General features: G+C 34.6%; 3 protein-coding genes and 1 pseudogene across 4 annotated transcripts; 1 reads left to right on the forward strand and 3 right to left on the reverse strand.

Moving 5' to 3' along the window:
* Positions 1-112: 112 nt before the first annotated feature.
* Positions 113-4576, reverse strand: LOC133694678 (alkaline/neutral invertase A, mitochondrial-like). Its single transcript, XM_062116314.1, has 6 exons — positions 3534-4576; positions 2904-3063; positions 2478-2689; positions 1170-1663; positions 1016-1064; positions 113-733 (listed from the first exon to the last, which is right to left on the reverse strand). Exons 1-6 carry the CDS (start codon positions 4263-4265, stop codon positions 407-409), a joined length of 1974 nt encoding a protein of 657 aa, XP_061972298.1. The 5' UTR covers positions 4266-4576; the 3' UTR covers positions 113-406.
* Positions 4577-6661: 2085 nt separating this feature from the next.
* On the forward strand, positions 6662-8531 carry LOC133693928 (psbP domain-containing protein 1, chloroplastic-like). The gene is made up of 3 exons (XM_062115311.1): positions 6662-6880; positions 7597-8031; positions 8162-8531. Exons 1-3 carry the CDS (start codon positions 6740-6742, stop codon positions 8381-8383), a joined length of 798 nt encoding a protein of 265 aa, XP_061971295.1. The 5' UTR covers positions 6662-6739; the 3' UTR covers positions 8384-8531.
* Positions 8532-9254: 723 nt separating this feature from the next.
* LOC133693361 (AP-3 complex subunit mu-like) lies at positions 9255-13181 on the reverse strand. 2 transcript variants are annotated; one of them, XM_062114564.1, is made up of 8 exons: positions 13024-13181; positions 12812-12897; positions 12161-12271; positions 11976-12065; positions 11156-11403; positions 10449-10658; positions 10008-10215; positions 9255-9719 (listed from the first exon to the last, which is right to left on the reverse strand). In XM_062114564.1, exons 3-8 carry the CDS (start codon positions 12182-12184, stop codon positions 9474-9476), a joined length of 1026 nt encoding a protein of 341 aa, XP_061970548.1. In that variant the 5' UTR covers positions 12185-12271; positions 12812-12897; positions 13024-13181; the 3' UTR covers positions 9255-9473. The 2 variants fall into 2 exon arrangements, with proteins under 2 accessions (XP_061970548.1, XP_061970547.1); XM_062114563.1 differs by having other exon boundaries at positions 12798-12897.
* A 3852-nt stretch (positions 13182-17033) lies between these two features.
* LOC133693096 (putative disease resistance protein RGA1) lies at positions 17034-18603 on the reverse strand (annotated as a pseudogene).
* Between the last annotated feature and the right edge of the window lie 276 nt (positions 18604-18879).

The following is an 18879-nucleotide window of genomic DNA, read 5'->3' on the forward strand; positions in this document are numbered from 1 at the left end:
TTAAAATTCAATTATAATATCTTGATTAATTAATAAATTTTCGTGGTTTTAAAGTATTAATATATAGAGATTTAACTGTATAATGAAAGAAAAGAAAGTGAAGGTGAAATAGTTGCAGGAAAACCCTAGTTTGATACATTAAAAATATGTGTAAAGATCATTGTAATAATATACAAACTAGATATGACTACGGGAACAATACAACAATGGAAAAATACAGCACTGACCAACTTAGCTAATTAATCGGCTCATTAACATGATAATTAAACTGAGACCATGGTCTGGTAGTGTATGAGGATGCTGCTGCTAGTATAACTTCTTCCTTTTGTGGTTGAAAATCACTGTTTTATCAGTCTATCCTAATAGCATAGCTGTACAGTAACAGAAATTCTGCCTATGCATCATCCTACACAAGAATCTGAGACTTAGCAGCGCCTCGAGAACACCTCTTTCGGCCACTCGTGTTAAGTCCACAAACACATATCTCAAGAAGCTCATAATCCTCATCCCAGAATAATAAGGACGCCCTATGTGGGTTCTCCAAGAGAACTTTCGATGTTAGGAACCCTGCAACCGTCCATGTTTGATAGAGACGGGATTGCTTTCCGATAAACTTCCCAGTTCGGGTGTCATAATACTCTGGCCAACGGTCAACTTTAAGTCTCTTCTCAGCCAAAGCAATCGCCTTCTGAGCTAGTTCAACTCGGCTCATCTTTATGCATGCCAAAGTGAACTGAAATAAAAATGGAAACGATTCAGAGGGCAGAGATCAGTTAAGTGATTCAAGGGGTGACTTTTGGATGTTTTTTATTTTGGGTTACCAATGACTCTTTTCTCGTTAGTATGACCAACCAGAAGCCTTTAGAAACTAGATTCCATGTCCCACATAAACCAACAAAACTAGCAGGAAGGTTTGTTTAGTATAAATCAGCATTGCATGCGTGTCTGCTGGTCCCAAATAATTTTTTTTTATGCCTCAGCAAAACATACATATTGCAAATGAAGTCAAGCTTACCTGCCACAGAAGTGTTGGCCACGACCCACCATTATGATATGACCAAGGGCTGCAATGCACAATCAGAAAAAGAAATTTTAGAGTTGATAGAAATTGTAAATTGAACAACGAATGCACATGCACAGAGGCTCAAGTAAAAATTTTGGAAACTGACGTGTTCTTTGGGTCACTGCCAGTGATTATACGCCAATCTTCATGCTCTAGAGCAGGGTAGCATATCTTAAGAGGCATATTTCCCACAAGATCATCCCATTTGGCTTCAATCAGATTTAGAATAGCTTCATTATGTTTTGGAGTGCCCAAAGATGAAACAACGGACCAAAGATTTCCAAGAGTGAAAAACCTAAAATCCATGTGAGCTGGCTGCAGATTGCCAATCAAATACCCGCCTTCCTCAGGTATCCAGTCCATGAGCCATGATGGAATTTGTTCAGGATAAATATTGAATTTGTTGGTGGCTTCTGTAGAATACTCTTCTGTTTTATACCGGTATATCTCATTGATCTTGTTCATATCTACCCAATAGTATTCTCTAATGTGGAACGACAGAGCACTGAGTCTGTTGTTGATAGCCCTCACTAAATTCTTTGATCCATCATTTACAACTATCATCTCACGAGAGCATCGTAAAGCTGAGTAAAACAAGGCCTGCAGAAATAGACTAGTAGTTGTGAGGTAAACCACAGATGCATAAGCATATAAAAAAAATCAAAGAACAAAGCTTGTACATATAGCAGGGTGGTTACTGACTAACATTCTCTTTACATGAAAAAAAGAAGAAGAAAAAGGCAGCATCAGAGCAATGGTTAAAAGTGCTTTGGAGAAATGAGAAATATATAACAGACTAACAGCACCAGCAAAAGGCAAGAGTCATATCATTGAGCCTGCATACCTCACAGCTGCACTTTATAAATCTTTAAATCATTACATTTTCGGAAAAGTCTGAAAGTCTTTCATTAACAAGACTCCATTTCCACATGTAACAATTAAAAGCAATGCAGGGATGCTTGGTTAAAAGTGCTTTGGAGAAATGATAAATATATAACAGACTAATAGCACAACTAAAAGGCAAGAGTTGAGTTTTTCATATCATTAAGCCTGCATACCCTACAGCTGCACTTTACAAAGCTTTAAATCATTACATTTGCAGAGAAGTCTGAAAGCATTTCATAAGCAAGACTTCATTTCCACATGCAACAATGAAAAGCAATGCAGGGATGCTTAGGTTATGGCACCTCTAAATTCATATAGAACTGAGCCATAAATTCCCAACTGTGCAGAACTCCACATCACTTGAATTTAACTCAAAAAAGCATATTACAAGGACATGGCAAACCACTACAAACAGCCCAAGTCAAATTACCAACCAACACATCCAAAAGGAAACATATCGTGAGTTTTATGCAGGAGGAAACATGGATACCAGGATACCCATGTTTCCACCTATAAGGAAACGACTCACTTGGATCTCAAGGGGGTGGCCATGGATACCCATCCGCCGATCTATCATGCAGGAGCCATCAGTGACTAGTAGAGAAGGAAACATATCGAACCCATCAGTTAAGCACAAGTTCAAGATCAGTTTTATGCCAGTCTGAACATCCACCCTTTCTTGTAAGGCATAGTCACCAGTGAGTTTCCCATATGCCCTCAACAAAATAATCCACCACAATCCTAACAAAAAAGAAAAGAAGAAACACAGATGCTATCAATCAACAAGAATCAATGAATTACTGAGATCAATAGCTGTCTCCTGAAATATATTACAGCTACAGATATTGGACATTTACAATTAAACATATGGGACACATGAAAATCCTTACTAGAATCAAATTACAGAACCTTAGCAATTTTTAAAATTAAAATGTTCACAGAGGTGTTTACTAACCAGAATCTACAGGTGCAACACGGCCAATAGCTGATTCACCAAAATCTGGATCTAAAACTTCTTCAAATTTACTGTCATCAAGAGGCACCGTTCTGACTTTAAAACTGGCTGGCATCAGCCCCTGGCCTGGACTATAGCAGTCCACTGTTTTCTCCCAACTCTAAGAAAACCAAAACAATTTCTTGAGTTTTCAAGAACATCAATTATAAAAACATAGCTATAAATGCACAAGTATGATTAAGCCAATATGAACAATAGGCACAAAACGATAAAGGAACATCTGTCTGAAAGATGACAAGAGGACATAACAAATTATAACCGATAAAATGGGTGAAAAATCAATTCCAGAGAAACAGAAAATTTAGTATTAAATGGCATTTGAATAATCATATCATCATCAGAAAGTTTACCCAGGTTGACATTTATACTAAAATTTGTAAACAACAATGGTCAATATGGAATATAGGTGTATTGCATGACTTCCAAACGAATCCTCATTAATAACTTGTTGCACATAAATCAGACATTTTAATACTGGTCAAAATAGAACAATGATATAAATGGAAAATATCAAAGGAAACAATGAAAGGATGTATCAAACCAAAATATAAAAGTAGAATAAAGTATTGCCTGCAATTGCAAGGTATGAAGCAGGAAATTCTTCACAATCTCTCCTTCTCCTCTGAGCAAAAAAGCAAGAGCTGAAGGCACGAAATCACGAATAAACACCTGATCATAATTCAATGGCATCTTATCCCCAGGATCATTCGCGGCCACAGTTCCCACAGGACTCCCACAATACGTAACAACAGCATCATTCAACAACTTCCATGCCTCCTTTTCTATCTCGCTCTCTTCCCTCTTAGGACTAACAATCTCAACTTCTTGACCACCGTCCAAATTCTCTCTATTTACACTTTCACAATCATCAACAAGCACCCCTATCCTAGACTCTTCGTCCCCTAAAACATTCTCATCTTTATCAATCCTCTCAACCACCAAAGGCTTAATACCGATCCCATTTTTCACATAAATTCTCTCAAAATTATTATCATTCACTCTTGTCTCAACAGATGTTGAAAACTTTCTAACTTGTGATGCAACACTAGCAACAATAGAAACCCCCCTAAAGTCTCTTGTTATAAGCCGAGATTGGCCAAAACTGATATAGGGAGCACAAAAAGATTTCTGGGCTTCATTGAAAATGGTCCCGGGCCCCAAGATTCTAAAAGGGTAGGTAAAAAACTGCTTGTTTTTCTCAAAATTAAACTGGTTCCCTGATAAATTGCTTGTTAGACTATGATGGAGCTTAAAAAAGACTCGATTCTTCTTAGATAAGAAAAATCTACAAGAGGGTCTCATTGTTGAATTTCCAATAAAACTAACAGTATTGATAGAATCAAGAACCAAACAAGAGCATAAACAAATGTGCTAAGGATTTGTTTGTGATGAAATAAGGAAAAAGGCCTGAATCTTTTGTATTTACAAACAATAAAAGGTTGAAACTTTAATGAATAAAAAGGATATCATTGCTTGATTTGAACTTACAGAGACATAAAAGAGAGAAATTGGTGATCTTTGACAAGAGATTTTGGTGTTCAGAGAAGGAGGAGAACAGAAAAAAACTGTATTTTCCTAAAGGGTATTGTGAATAAAGGTAAGATTTTGTCTTGGTCATCGTGAGTAATAAGTAAGGAGGTGTAATGAAATGACAATAGTACCTCTAGCAATCTTGCACCTTTTGTCTTGAGTAAATTACTTTTAGTCCCTATAATGTTGTGAGATGTTTTAATTTAGTCATTTGACTCTTGTTGACCATTATCTTATTAAACATACCTTGCTATAGTAGATAACGTTTTCTTATGGTCTTGGAATATAAACAATAAAAATAATAAAAATGAAAGAGCCATGTTTTTTTTATGTTTTATAAAAATTCATTTAAAAACTATACTAATATGTATTTTTTCATGTTTTTGTTTTCGTTATATCTGTCTTTTGCATCCATTTCTTTTATCTTCAAATACAAATCATATATATAGAATTTTGAGATTTATAAAGAAAACCAACAAATTTCTGAATGACACAAGCAATTAATATAAGTTTGCATTATGTAGGTAGGGGGTGAAGGATAATTTACACCTTTCTTTTCTTTTTTGGGTTTCTTGTTTGCTATTTTTGGAGTGAGTATTGATCTGGAAATAGGGAAGGAAATTTTGATTCCATATAATTAAGGAAAATTCAACTATTTACAATTTTTTTAGATAATTAAGGATAATTTAACTATTTACAATGTGGGTGTATCTTTGCTTTGATGGTGTAGTTGGGGGGTAAGGAATTCCATTGTAGGAGAGAGAGATACCATAATGAAGTTGAAATGTGAGGTTGCTGTAAGTGTTGGAGACACAATTGGATGTGCTAAGTTCATCTCTCTCTCTCTCTCTCTCTTTTTGTTTAGCTTAAATTTAGCATTAATGAGTGTCTAATAAGTAAGTTTATGTTTTGGATTAGAGGGTGGTAATTAATGGGATAGAAAACAAGCCATTTCCCTTCTTAATTGCACTATCTTATGCCATACCAAGTAAATCATGGCAGCCCATGGATTAATTAGAACTTGAAGAAACAAAATTCTTACACATGCTTGGCGTTCAAAAGGCATTGTTTTAAAAACCAAACCGGGTTGATCCGGGGATGGAGGAGTTCGAGTTTAAATCTTAAAAAAAAAAAAATCTTATTAATATAATTAATTATTTAAAAAATAATGAGTTCAGCAAGAATATGAATAAAAAATAACAAAATATATATTTTTGAGATGGTTGGATTATGTTATTGTTTTTTATAATGACTTTCATGAATGATAAAAAAATAATATAGACATATGAATGCACATGGATGTAAACTAGAGATGATCATTTTCAGTTCGGTTCAGTTTTTATTAAAAAAAGTAACCAAATTAATTTTAAAAAAAAAACCAAAACCAGTTCAAACCGACAGTTTTGGTTCGGTTTGGTTTTTTAGGATAAAACCGGTTCAAATCGGTTTGACTCGATTTTTCTGGTTTTTTTTGTTTGGGTTTGGTTCAGTTCGTTTCGGTTTTTTCAGTATCAGGCTTATAAAACCAAAACCAAACCGAACTAATCAATTTTTTAAAAAATTTAATCGGTTTAATCGGTTTTTTTTCACGGTTTGATTTTTTCGGTTATTTTTTTAATTTTCTCTATTTAATTGTTTTTTTAGTATTTTTGCTCACCCTAGCCAAAACCATCAAATAAAATCAATCATAATTTTGATTAAAAGAATAAAATTAAATATGAAATATTCATATATCTATCTTCATTCAATTCAATTCATGTAAATTATCATTCTATATCTTTGTTACAACTTATAAAAATAAACAAAACAAATCAAATAAATATCCCAAAGCAACATCTTCATAGAATTGAGTATAATTTATGTTCAATATTAAACTATTTAATTTCTCATTTCATTTCCTAATCTAATTAAAAAAGAATTCGCAACTTTTTTTCTTTGTAGTCTGTTTTTACAATTAAAAATGATCACATAAAGTATAATATCTATGACTTTATATTGATGCAATAATTCTGAGTTGAAAAAAAATAATTAAACTTTTATATTTTTATATTTCAATCCCACGTTTAAAAATATTTATACCGGACTGCGACCACATTACTTGTAAGGAAGCAAGCTCATTTGCCCAATAAAATTCAAACACGTATGCTTTGACCCCACTCCATCTCATCCTCAACCTTTCTATCTTCTCTCACCATGGCACACTGACAATCACTAGTTTGTGTGTTTCAATACAAACTCATCAAGAAATGGCAAGAATTCTTGACTCGTTCCCTCCTCCACTTCAGCTCACCCATCCAACTCTTTCTCGCTCTACTTGGCCCAGTTGCTCAATGCCCATCTCACCAAATCCCACTTTCTGCAGCTCTATTTCTCATTACAACCAACTGGTATGTGTTATCTTTCCTTCTCATTCATACAGTTTCTTTCTTTTCTTTACGTTTCCTTTCCTTTTCTTGTTTTCTTTTTATGTTTATGTTTAGCTCTTCTTCTTGATATGAAATGTGAATGTGGTCTGCTTGTCATGGTTAAATTCCTGTTTGTAGCTAGGACTTCAAATGTCGAATGTTTAGCTCTTCTTCTTGATATGAAATATGAATTTATGGGATTATTCTAAAAATGGTTTGAGAGGCATGATCTTTTTTCTATCATTCCGTTTTGTAGAAATTAAGTCAGGAACATGGTTGCGAAGTATAGGCACATGCTGATGGGCATTATAGGGCCATTGGATTTGAAAGAAATAGTGAAAGAGAATCCACTAGATTCAAATCAAATGGCCCAATGGCCATTGGCATCGTGTGCTGATGTTCGAAGCTTCCGCATTGTAGCAACCCCCATCTTGTAGTCCTAGGAATCCCACCTAGCAAACACATGCTATCTGAAAGCATTTTTAACTCATGACAATGTACCTGTTAGTCTTCTTATTTAGTAACTTCGTGTTACCAAATGATTCATGCGGTTTATAAGTTGCTGTAACCTCAATGTTTTTGTTTTTTGGATCATAAGTATCCCTATTTTCTCAACTGATATGCAGCCTTTTGTCTTGTATCATGGAACCATTTCAAATTGCTTCTCACAACGTAATTTTTTATGTAAACATAATCAGACTAAAGCTTTTGCAGTTCCAAGGAGAAATGCAATGGCATTGATCTTGTCAAGTTACATGTTCTCAGAATTTGGTTTCGACAACCTTGCATTTGCTCAACAGTCCGTTGGCTTCAGGGAATACATTGATCAATTTGATGGGTATTCATTCAAGTACCCTCAGAACTGGATTCAAGTTCGAGGTGCTGGAGCTGATATATTCTTCAGAGACCCTTTTGTTCTTGATGAAAATCTCTCAGTGGAGTTGTCGTCTCCTTCATCATCCAGGTACAAGAGTGTCGAAGACTTGGGCCCTCCACAAGAAGCTGCAAAGAAGGTGCTTAAGCAGTATTTGACAGAGTTCATGTCTACTAGACTTGGCGTCAGGCGGGAATCAAATATTCTTTCGACGTCGTCTAAAGTCGCTGATGACGGAAAGCTTTATTATCAAGTTGAGGTGAGTTGTTAGGTAGAAAGAAGTCATTTGCATGCATCACAGAGCTTCTTAGCTGAGTGATTATAGTGGTCAAGATTATTTTCCTTTCAAGTTCATAGAAGTGTTTCTAACCAGGCCATCATGTTATCAGGTAAACATCAAGTCCTACGCAAATAACAACGAACTGGCTGTTATGCCTCAGGAAAGAGTAGTTCGATTGGAATGGGATCGCCGGTATCTGTCAGTTCTTGGAGTTGAAAACAATCAGCTGTACGAGTTAAGATTACAGACACCAGAAAATGTATTTGTAGAAGAGGAAAATGATCTTCGCAAAGTCATGGATTCCTTTAGAGTGAATAAGGTTGCTGTTTAATTAGTCGAGTTCATATAGATTTATCCAATATTCTGTAGGTTGGGATTCACTGTTTTTACTGTTGCCTTTGCTGCTTTCTTTATCTTCATTTTGAAGTAACAGTTTGAAAGTTCATCCAATATCCAATGCCAGTTTTGTTTTACATTAAGGTTTTCTTCATTGCACCAGGCCTCTGGTTTTTGGCAGTGTTATCAAGCTGACATGTTCTATCCTCTATCTTGAATGCATTACCCGTCTAGGATATTAAAAATGCGTTCAGAAAATAATTTTTCTTTTTTTTTAGTGTTCTTTTCTTTTTCTGATGAAAAATGGAAAAAAAAAACGAGTCCATTTATTGAAAACAAAGGAGTTCTCATCGAAAAAAATAAAAAAAACACTTCAATATTACAACTGTTTTTCATAAAAAATCAAAACTATAATTTATAATAATCTTCTTAATATTTTGCATTTGTGATAATCTAGTTATAGAATAATAACTTTATTTCATTCAAATTATAACTCAGAAAAAGAAAACTTTACATTAAATTTATAATTTATGACACTAACTAAATAAGAAAATATAACAAAATAATTTTAATCTTTTACTTTGCAAAAAAGTGTTTGTATTTAAAAAAATTGTACTGTTCAAATTAGAAAATAATGAAAAACTTGCATCGAAAAACTATGTATAACCTTTAAAATATATATTTTTTAAAAACACTCGATATAAGTTTCAGTTTTCCTTTTTGTGACTTCAATTCTCTATTATTCTGTTTCTATTCTGATGATGAGAAACTCCCCAAAATTAATGGTTAATTGCCCTGAGAGTTTATCCACAAGAGCACTGCGGGACTTTTTGTGACCGGAAAGCAACTTCTTGAAACAGTGAAAGTTGCGACTATGATTTGATCAAAGTTCTAATTGATTTTGTTAAAAATGTTATGATACAACACAAAATCATGTCAAGCAGCAAAACAAACGATCTTGTCAGGTTACCAAATGATCTTAACTGCATTGATCAACTGGCATCCATGCTATAATACAGAATGACAAAATCATATAGTCCTAACTTCATAACAAATTGGAAATTAATCTTGATACAATACAAAATCTATGACCTAACTTCATATAGTCCTGATCTTGTGAAAGCTCGAAACCCTTTATAAAGACGGCTTGGTACAACCCTGAGATCCAGTTTATCTAATTGCAGGCCAGAGAGGGCAACACCCTGGATTCTAAAACCCACTTGAAATGTGGGAAATACGTTAAGCCGCTTTAATCCTGTCTCAAGCATCAGTGTTCCAGATAATGCAGGGGCTCTATCTTTTGGTATTCGATCAATTGACCAAGTGCACATCTGCAAATACGGGTAAACAAACTAAATAATCAAACTCTGCCATGTACAGAAAAAAGAAAAAAGAATCCAGCCTGAACGATTTTTGTCATGTGATGAAACAATTTTTCAAAAGAGAGGCACAGAACCAGCATTTTTGTCATCTTTCCAAACAGAGATACATGGAACATGCATCTTGTTTTTCCTTTTTTCTTATGTGTGTGCTGAATAACGAAAGGTATCAATATAACTTTTCTCACCAAACATTAAAGATATACATTAAAGGTATCAAGATAAGTTCAGCACAGATACCTTGTTTGAGAAGATGGTCACTGCTCCATGATTTGCAGTCAGATCAGATGACAAAACACACGAAGGCAGTTGAAATTGCACTGTTATTGAGTCAATCATCTTTCCAGGGTCATTTCGTATACCAACCATCACATTGACGCGGCATGTCTCATCATCGGATGTAATCTGTGGCTTTACATATATTGGGGTACTTTTCAACTTTTTAACCCTGAATAACGGATAAAGGTTATTGAAAATGAAAAAAATACAGCATACATGTGAACAAAGTGACTAACAAGAGGCATAAGACTATACATATTCTTTCTACATCTTCCCCAAGTAGTTATCTTGCATATATACTTCATAATAGGAATACCACAGATAAGTAAACTAAATGATCAGAAACTGACATTGACAATAAAAGAACCCAAACATTTAGGATGTGCGCTGCACAATATGGACCTGTAACTCATGAGCTTAAATAGTCCATCAGGAGGCACAAATGATAGGATATGATGGGATTCCCAAGGCCGGAACCGAACACATGGATGAAATCTGACATCATCCATAATAGATGGGTTTGTAAATGACAGAGTCAAGTCAGGAACACCTGTGATATGGGAGTTTACTTGAACTTCACCATAAACCTCACACTTTACCATGACCCCATCCCTGAAAAATGCATTTGAAAAAGAAAATTGCTTAGCCATGAGTATGAAACCACACAGGATAAATATATGACATTCAATGATATCAACCAAAGAAGGAAATCTCATAGAACTTTAACTTGAAATGCATTTTCTAAGAGCATCTAAAGTAAAATAGTTCACGTGAAGGTGAAAAATCAAAATAGTAACATAATATGCAAAACACCAAATAATGGCAAGTGACACTGCAGATCTGTATTCAGTACAAAAGACCTATTAAGGCAGCTAATCACACTACTGAGATGGTCCCATTCCCCATTTGTTATGTAATAGTGCAAATAATTTGTACTGGAGATTCTTCAGAAAGTCAAATCATCTGTGAAAGTGTCTATAGGAAAATACAAAATTACCTATGTTGAATCATAATCATGTAGACGGAGAAATTCAAATAACCAATTGGAAGGGAGATGTACCTAATGCAAACAATTAAGTTCTAAGAAAATTTTAAGAATAGAGAAATACCTATTTATAATTGCATCCATTTCTTCAACAAGATCAACATACACCTCATTGTTAGCATATTTTATGTCTGTCGTTCTCCATGGAACACAGGATGCTGTAGCACCTGGAAGAGTGTCGCTCACATTTGAACTGTTACCAGTCACAACACTCAGCATTTTGCTCACAATATTTGGTGGAGCTATCATCTCCCTCAGTATGTTAGGTTCTGTGGTCAGGGGGAAGCCATTGTCTATCATCTCATCCAAAAGCTGCAAATTTTAATTAAAATGTTGGTTTGTGTACACAAAATAGGGAAAAAGACTAGGGAAAGGAGGAAAATCTTGAACCAAAGGAGAACTTTTAGATTTTGAATTTACCCCTTTCAATCTCAACCAATGAAATAATAACAAAAGAAAAGCACCTTCTATTGTCAATCTATTTAACAGATTTTTTGTTACTGTAAAAATCATAAAACATACAAGCTGCAAATACAGTTTTTGTATTGTTTAATACAAGGTGAAACGTATCATCTTTTGGTTTTAATACCATAAAATATGGAAAGGTCACTTGAAAAACCAGTGTAATTATAAGTAATTAGAGACACGATGTATTGAAAGACAGACTTATTATTTTTAAACATATTATCAGGTTGATTTGAGACCTTTCTCTGAAGTCCCAAAACAACGTTTAGTTACTAGTAATTGGATCCTATACATGAGTCATGGCCACTTTTTACACCAATAATTTCCACAATCCCAAAATACTGTATGTATGCTATTCTCATAATTCACAGAAAGAAACTAGCATAATGATAGAAAATGAAAATGATTCATAAAAGTACCTCATACACAATGACAAAGTTATCCTTTATTACATCTTCATTCAACCCTTCTAGATAATCTGAGAGAACATCAGCTACTCTGCAAAGGAACTGAAAATCTAGCAGGTAAAAGTCAAGGAATTGAACACCATCAACCCATACATAATCACATCCAATCACAAAGCACATAAGCTAACAAAATCTACCTCAATGCCCATCAAAGGTGGCATTTCAACTTGGGTGCAAGCTAAAAAAGTGATCCCTTCCCGGACAATTTGGAACAAGTAATGTGTTGGTGATGCAATAACCGGTTGTTGCTATCAAAACAACAGCAAAGCAAATGAAAGATACAACAGATGACAATAGCATCAACGACAGAAACAAACTAAAACAAAATCAAAATATCAATTGAAACGCAAAAAAAATCAAATCTTTAGAATAAACAAAGCAAAACCAGCTAGCATAAACCTGAATTATAGACAGAAAATGAGATTCAAATCCTACCCAGAATTGGAAATTCCAAAATGAAGCCAAACAGCTTTGCCTAAAGCCACTAAGGTACCAAACCCAAAAAGATCAAAACTTGAACAGGCAAAACCCAAAAACAGCTAATATAAACTCAATTACACAAAAATAAGAACACAATCAAACCCAGAAGTTGAAACGCTAAGGTAAACAACATTGTCAAAAGCCAAACTCAGAAAAGATCAAAGCTTGAAATTACACAAGCCAAAAAAAGCTAATATAATCATGAAATATTCAAAAACAATTCAGATTAAAATCAAACCCAGATTCCAAAATTGCAAAAAAAGTCCAACAAACAATGTCGAAGCTTCAAAGTACCTTAAAGGAATCACCTTGAGAAACAATTTGATCCCAAAACCAAGCACAAATGGATCTATCTACTCTATGCCCAGTTAACTGTTTCTCTAGCATTACCTCTCTGTCAATAAAATGTCACACAAAACACACAAAATTCAGTTGGTGACATTAATCAGATCAGATAAAGATGCAGTCTATACTGTTTTTGGATTTGAAAGATTTGTTCTGAAGAGATTTTGAGACTTACCCAGAATCTGAAAGTAGAAATATACACTGCAACATCTCTCTCTTTGCTTCGAATAATTTTCTCAATCCTTTGGAGGATGGAGGTGGAGAAGAGTAGTGGAGGTGGCAGGCAAAAAGTTTATTGAGGACGGTTTTCAGGGATGAGTTCGGTAAGAACAATAGGACAAACATCAAAGTGGGCTACTAGTTATAAGATAAATATCATTTTGGTCCTCCGATAACCTTTTTTTCTCAAATAGGTCTTTTAAGTATTTAGAAATTCTGAATGGAGTTTTTTTTCCTCTTACAATCCCCTTACAGTATAAAAACTCAATTCAAGAGTATTTCAGATCTAAAGAAAAATTTATTTTATCTGTTTATATTTTTTTAATCTAACACGTTTTTGCCCTTTTTTTTCTCCTTACATTCTGCAATGCTATGGAGCAACTTATTATTGTTAGGCCAATTCTGCAACGGTGAAAGTTGAGTCCTGATTCAAGGATTACAATTCCAGTCATCACTTGGCAAAGCTGAATTTCTTCTTGTGATATTTGGTTGCTTTTCTCATTGTAAGATCGAGAACATGAGAGATTATTGCTTCTGAATCCAATTCTCAGAAGAGTTCCATGTCGAGGGAATATGATAATCAGCTATGTAAATGTTATGGACTTTGTTATGATTGTTCTTTCTATAAATCTGTGTATGTGAGGTACAAGGGACATAATCATTTTCAACTCTTTTTCCCCTTCCAAACTAATTCATGGAGGAGCAATTCTATGCCAGATTGGATCGGTACAGTTTACTAGCATGGAATCTAATCAGGGAATGGAGCTCTGCATTGGGTTTTCTATAGCAAAATTAAGGAGTCCTTAACTTTCTAAGGATGCTAGCATATCAAGAAAGGGAACTTTCTGAATTATATATACATGGTTCTTCATTTTTTTAGGTAACGTTTAATTACTATTTTAAAATAGAAAAGATAAAGATAATAGAATTGTTATGAAAAGATAGAAATTCATTTCAAAATTATTCTATAAACAAATTTATTTTATATCTTTATCTTCTCCCTTCAACAAAACATGTTTTTGTCTTTTCTATCTTGTAACACTATCCAACACAATCTTAGTTTTGCTTCCATGAGGGGAAATTGCCATTCTGCCTATGCTTTTACCGGTTCTGAAGCATTTCTGGGAAATGAAGCAATATGGAGTGGCAGAATCTTGGGCTCAAGTGTGTAAACTACATGGCGCCAACCTATATGGACCATTATCACAGCTGCAGTTCAGCTGCCTTATGAAGCCACTGGAGTTTAGAGAGAATGATGAGGTTACAATGGCAACCAGCAAGAAGCTTTTCAGCTACAGTGCCGAAGAATTCAATTTTGTCGGATGAAGCCCGTAACCACACCTCGGATGAAGCCCGTAACTAGACCTCTTCTTTCGGTATCGATTTTCACGTGGCTATGGTAGAACTGCAAGTATCTACGCAGCTGTTGGCCTCATTCCCTGTAAAATCGACAAGGAATAGTTGTCTGAAGATTATCTTCCATACATTTATGATTTAGATATATGCTGACAAGGTTTACTTCATTATGCAACAAAAAACTGTTAAGAGTGTTTATTAGGCTTGCAACTGGCAACATTTCTCTTCTTCTTCTGCCCTGATGCACAAAGTGCAGGCAAACAAAGTCTACTCCGATGTTGTTTACAGTATTTCATATAAGATTGGATTGTCAGATTGTCGGTCTAACAAAGAAGTTAACTCGAATTTTTCTCTACTGTTTTTGCAATTCAGGGTATATATTGTTAGAGAGTAATGTAGAATTATTCTTGGAATCGCTTAAGTTGTTGAGTTAATATGATTTTATGAAATCTCAAAAAGAGAAGAGAGAGAGATAAGTTCTGAAAGGTGCTTGTTATTTTATTTTTTACTTTTTTATGCTTGATTCATACACCTTTGGCTATTTATTTAGATTTTTTATCCTAGCCTAATAATGACTCAAATTGCTCGAAAATAGCTAATAAGGTTAATCCTAATCTAATCTGAGATAGTTAATACAAACCAGAACTTAGAAATCAACTCAGAAAACTAAGCCTGGCTGACCGAGTTGCTGATGTCAGAGGTGTTTCTGCTATATAGAATGCCTCTTATTTCTAGATTGCTCTTCTACTCTTCCTTGCAGAATTGTTCCTCATTCTTCCAGTCCAATTGCTACTAGATTTCTGCTTCAGATGGAACTTTGCAATGGAGAGAAGGAACAAATGGGATACTGGATATTTTCTCTAGATCACCAGATAAGTCTTTGTACAGGTTTCGTTGTGTTTGCAAGTCATGGTCTGATTTGATATGCCCCCATATAAATAACAAGAACCAAAAGCTTTTTCTCTTGTTTAAGAAACATTGCTCCATGTTGGACTGCTATGAAGCAACTTCTGATTCAGAAGCCAACGCCGCAATTGTCACAGTTGAATATCAGTTCAATGAGTCTCTAATGCCATCAATATTAGCCAGTGCTGAGATAGTTACTTCTTGTGATAGTTTGTTGCTTTTATCTTTGAGTCATAACGAAAGTGGAAAACTACTTCTCTTCAATCCATTCTCTGGATATTACAAGGTGTTTCCACGTTATAGTAGTACTAGCATCACTTACAGTCAACACTTTGGAATCTGCTATGATTATTCTGATAATGACTATAAAGTTGTGTGTTTGGGAGAGTAGGGGTTTTAAGCCATTCTTAACAGTTTTTTCCTTCAAAAATAATTCTTGGAAATGCACTGAATGGAGCTCCGTGCATTGGGTTTTCTATCGCTCCAATCGTCCTAATTTTCTTAGCGTACATGCTGTATTACGGTTTGCTTTGAGGGATGGATTCAAGGAAGTGCCAAAACCTCCTGAAGATCTTGTTTGTCATTATTTTAGTTTGGCTTCCTTGAGAGGGAATCTTTTTGCTTATTGTTATTGCTTGAGTTCATTTGTACGGTGGCAGAAATAAAGCAATATGGAGTGAAAGAATCCTGGACGCAATTATGTAGCATCCGTATGAATGGATACTGCATGAAGCCATTGGCATTTACAAAGAAAGGTGAAATTATAATAGCAGTCGACAATGAGGAATTATACATCAACGATGTGGAAGATGATTCATTTAAGAGTCTTCTGAGATTTGAAGAACAGCTGAAAGATTTGAGATTAATCGCAACATATGCAAATAGTTCAACCAGTCTTGGTTGTGACTTCCAGCGCAATAGAGGCAACATCCCTCCATTAAGCATTGTGAAGATCATTAGGAGCCCTAAGTTAGACTAGGTCATTCATATAGCTTGACTTGTTGCTTTGTTTTTTTCAGTCTTTCTTTTTAATTTTTGGGTGGAAAAGACGTAACTGTTCCTAGGAAATCACTATAAGAATTTTTTTTTTGATAATGGGATGAAATTTCATCAAGAGCTAAATTGCAGATGATCAGTTCAGACCCCTCACCTTGCTTGAACTGTGAATTTCTGCATCTGTGTTTATAAACTCCTACACAAGGTGGCCTTTTCTTTTTCTGATTTACCTTCATTGATGCATAGCTGCATCTATCAACAATACCCTTCCACCTTATGATTTCATAGGCAACCATCTATGCTCCCAAACCCTAGTCTTCATATCATTGCCAATCAACCATCACGAACCAGATTCCATGCATGGATTGCACAGTAGAGGCAGCATCCCTTCCATTAAGCATTTTGAAGATGGAAAGGAAGAATAAACTAGACTAAGCAATATGTTTTGATACTTCAGAGAGTTTAGATCTGTTTGACCTTGTTCTAGAGACTTCATATATTTTGTTAAGACTGCCTTGTCTGCTCTAATGTTTTGCCTCTCATTTCTTTTGTCCTGTTCTCCAGCTCTTCTACGATTACTGTGATCCTTTTGCAGGCTGAGTAACTTTTGCAGGTTGAGTAATTAAGCTGCTTCAAGCAGATGAAAGAGCTTGCAGATGGAATATTTGACCCTAAAGCATTCAACACACACACACACACACATGGATAGATGCATGTATCAAACAAATATATAGCAGTAATTAAGCATGAAGGAACGATTCTTTCAAAAGAGTTTGAGTACAAATGATAGGTTATCAAACAAATACATAAATCTATACATATATGCAAATAAAAACATTCAATGGTCATTGTCCTTACTCCTTGCTACAATTTTCCTCAAGAAGAGGGCATCCCCAAATACACAATTCCTTTAATTTGGAGTTGAACTTCCTAAATGCTTCACATTCTTGCAATTCACAATCTGAAGATATTGAAGAGATGAAAGATTGGCCAACCAATCTGGCAAAGCTTCCTCAAATTCCTTTCCTCTGAAGTTCTCTACAAATAATTTTTCAAGGGCAGCGAGGTGTTGAAGTTGACGTGGTACACTCAATTTATCCCATCCATATATCCTTGGGATTTCAAATGACCTACTCAAGTGTTGTATTGAATTTATAATCCCTGCAGGAAAAGCCTCCAGCTCCTTTGAAAAACCTCTGATGCTTAATACCTTCAGTTGAGTGATGTAGCAGCCGAAGCAATCCTTTGGGAAATGAGTCAAACTCTGACACTGAGTGATTGTTAACTGAACAAGAGAACGCAATTGTCGTAAGCCATATGGAACAATGATTAGCTTATCACATGATTCAATGGTTAATCTTCGAAGCAAATACAGTTCTTCTAAAAAATCATCATTAATATGGTTAAGTTCTCTGCAATTCTCTATCCACAATTCCTTTAGAGATGTACAATATTATAGTCCGCTTGGAAGAGCTCCCAATTTACAACCTCAAATTTTCAATGGACATCTCAAATCTCAAAAATCACCAGGAATTGAGATCAAATCAGGGCAGTGCCATAGAGCTGTGCTGTGTTGTAGGCATGGAATGGATGCCACCTCTTTACAATTCCATTATCTTAAAAATTGAAGAGATGTTAAGCCATGAAATTCACTAGATAAATATTTCAATTTATCACAATATTTAATTTCAAAATTCTACAAGAGATGAAAGATGAAATACCGAAATACTTTTGAACTTGTAAAACTAGTCAATGGTCAAATTTTCAAGACAAGGAAATACTACAGCAACTTGAACAGTTTCTTCACCTGGTACCATCCACTGTTCAAGACCATATTGAACAGAGTAAATTTTTTTAGTGTTGGAAACTGTACTGCTACAATGCCATTACTACTATAGAACTCAATGCCTAAATTTCACACGAGGCATTCTTCTTATATCTAGGGATTTAAGGCAAGGAAAACATCCTAGTGTCAGGAGCTGTCTTCATTTGCTGCAATCTTTCAATCTCAACTCCATCAGATTATTGAGTGGCAATATAGACATCCATGAAGGGAAATTTCCACCACCATAACCCTCAACTGTTCAGCTTCTTATGCCTAAATGAGGCTGCAAGCCTGTCAGCACATTCTTCTTGTTATTTTCATCACTCTATTCAAATACCAATTTGTTTACTTTTTTTCACGCAATTTTACCTTTTCAGCATCTTCTTTGTCTCTCACGTACTCAAGTTCGCATATCTTCAATTCTCCTCTTAATTCATTCAAACATCCCATCACTTCCATTTTATGACATATATATATATATATATATATATATATATATATATATATATATATATTAAAATCTCATTTAATAATTTAAATTATTAATAATTTTTTAACATAATATTAAAACTTTGATAACTAAGCAATTACGAGTTTGAATCTTACCATTCTTATTTATATGATAAAAATTAAACACAAAGTAATATAAATTCGTGTAAATTTTAAGCCCAAAACCCTTTAATAAAAAGATATGTTAAAAAATAATATAAATCATATTTTAAAACTTCA

Source organism: Populus nigra, chromosome 5 (genome assembly GCF_951802175.1).
Source record: "Populus nigra chromosome 5, ddPopNigr1.1, whole genome shotgun sequence".
Taxonomy (NCBI): Eukaryota; Viridiplantae; Streptophyta; class Magnoliopsida; order Malpighiales; family Salicaceae; genus Populus; species Populus nigra.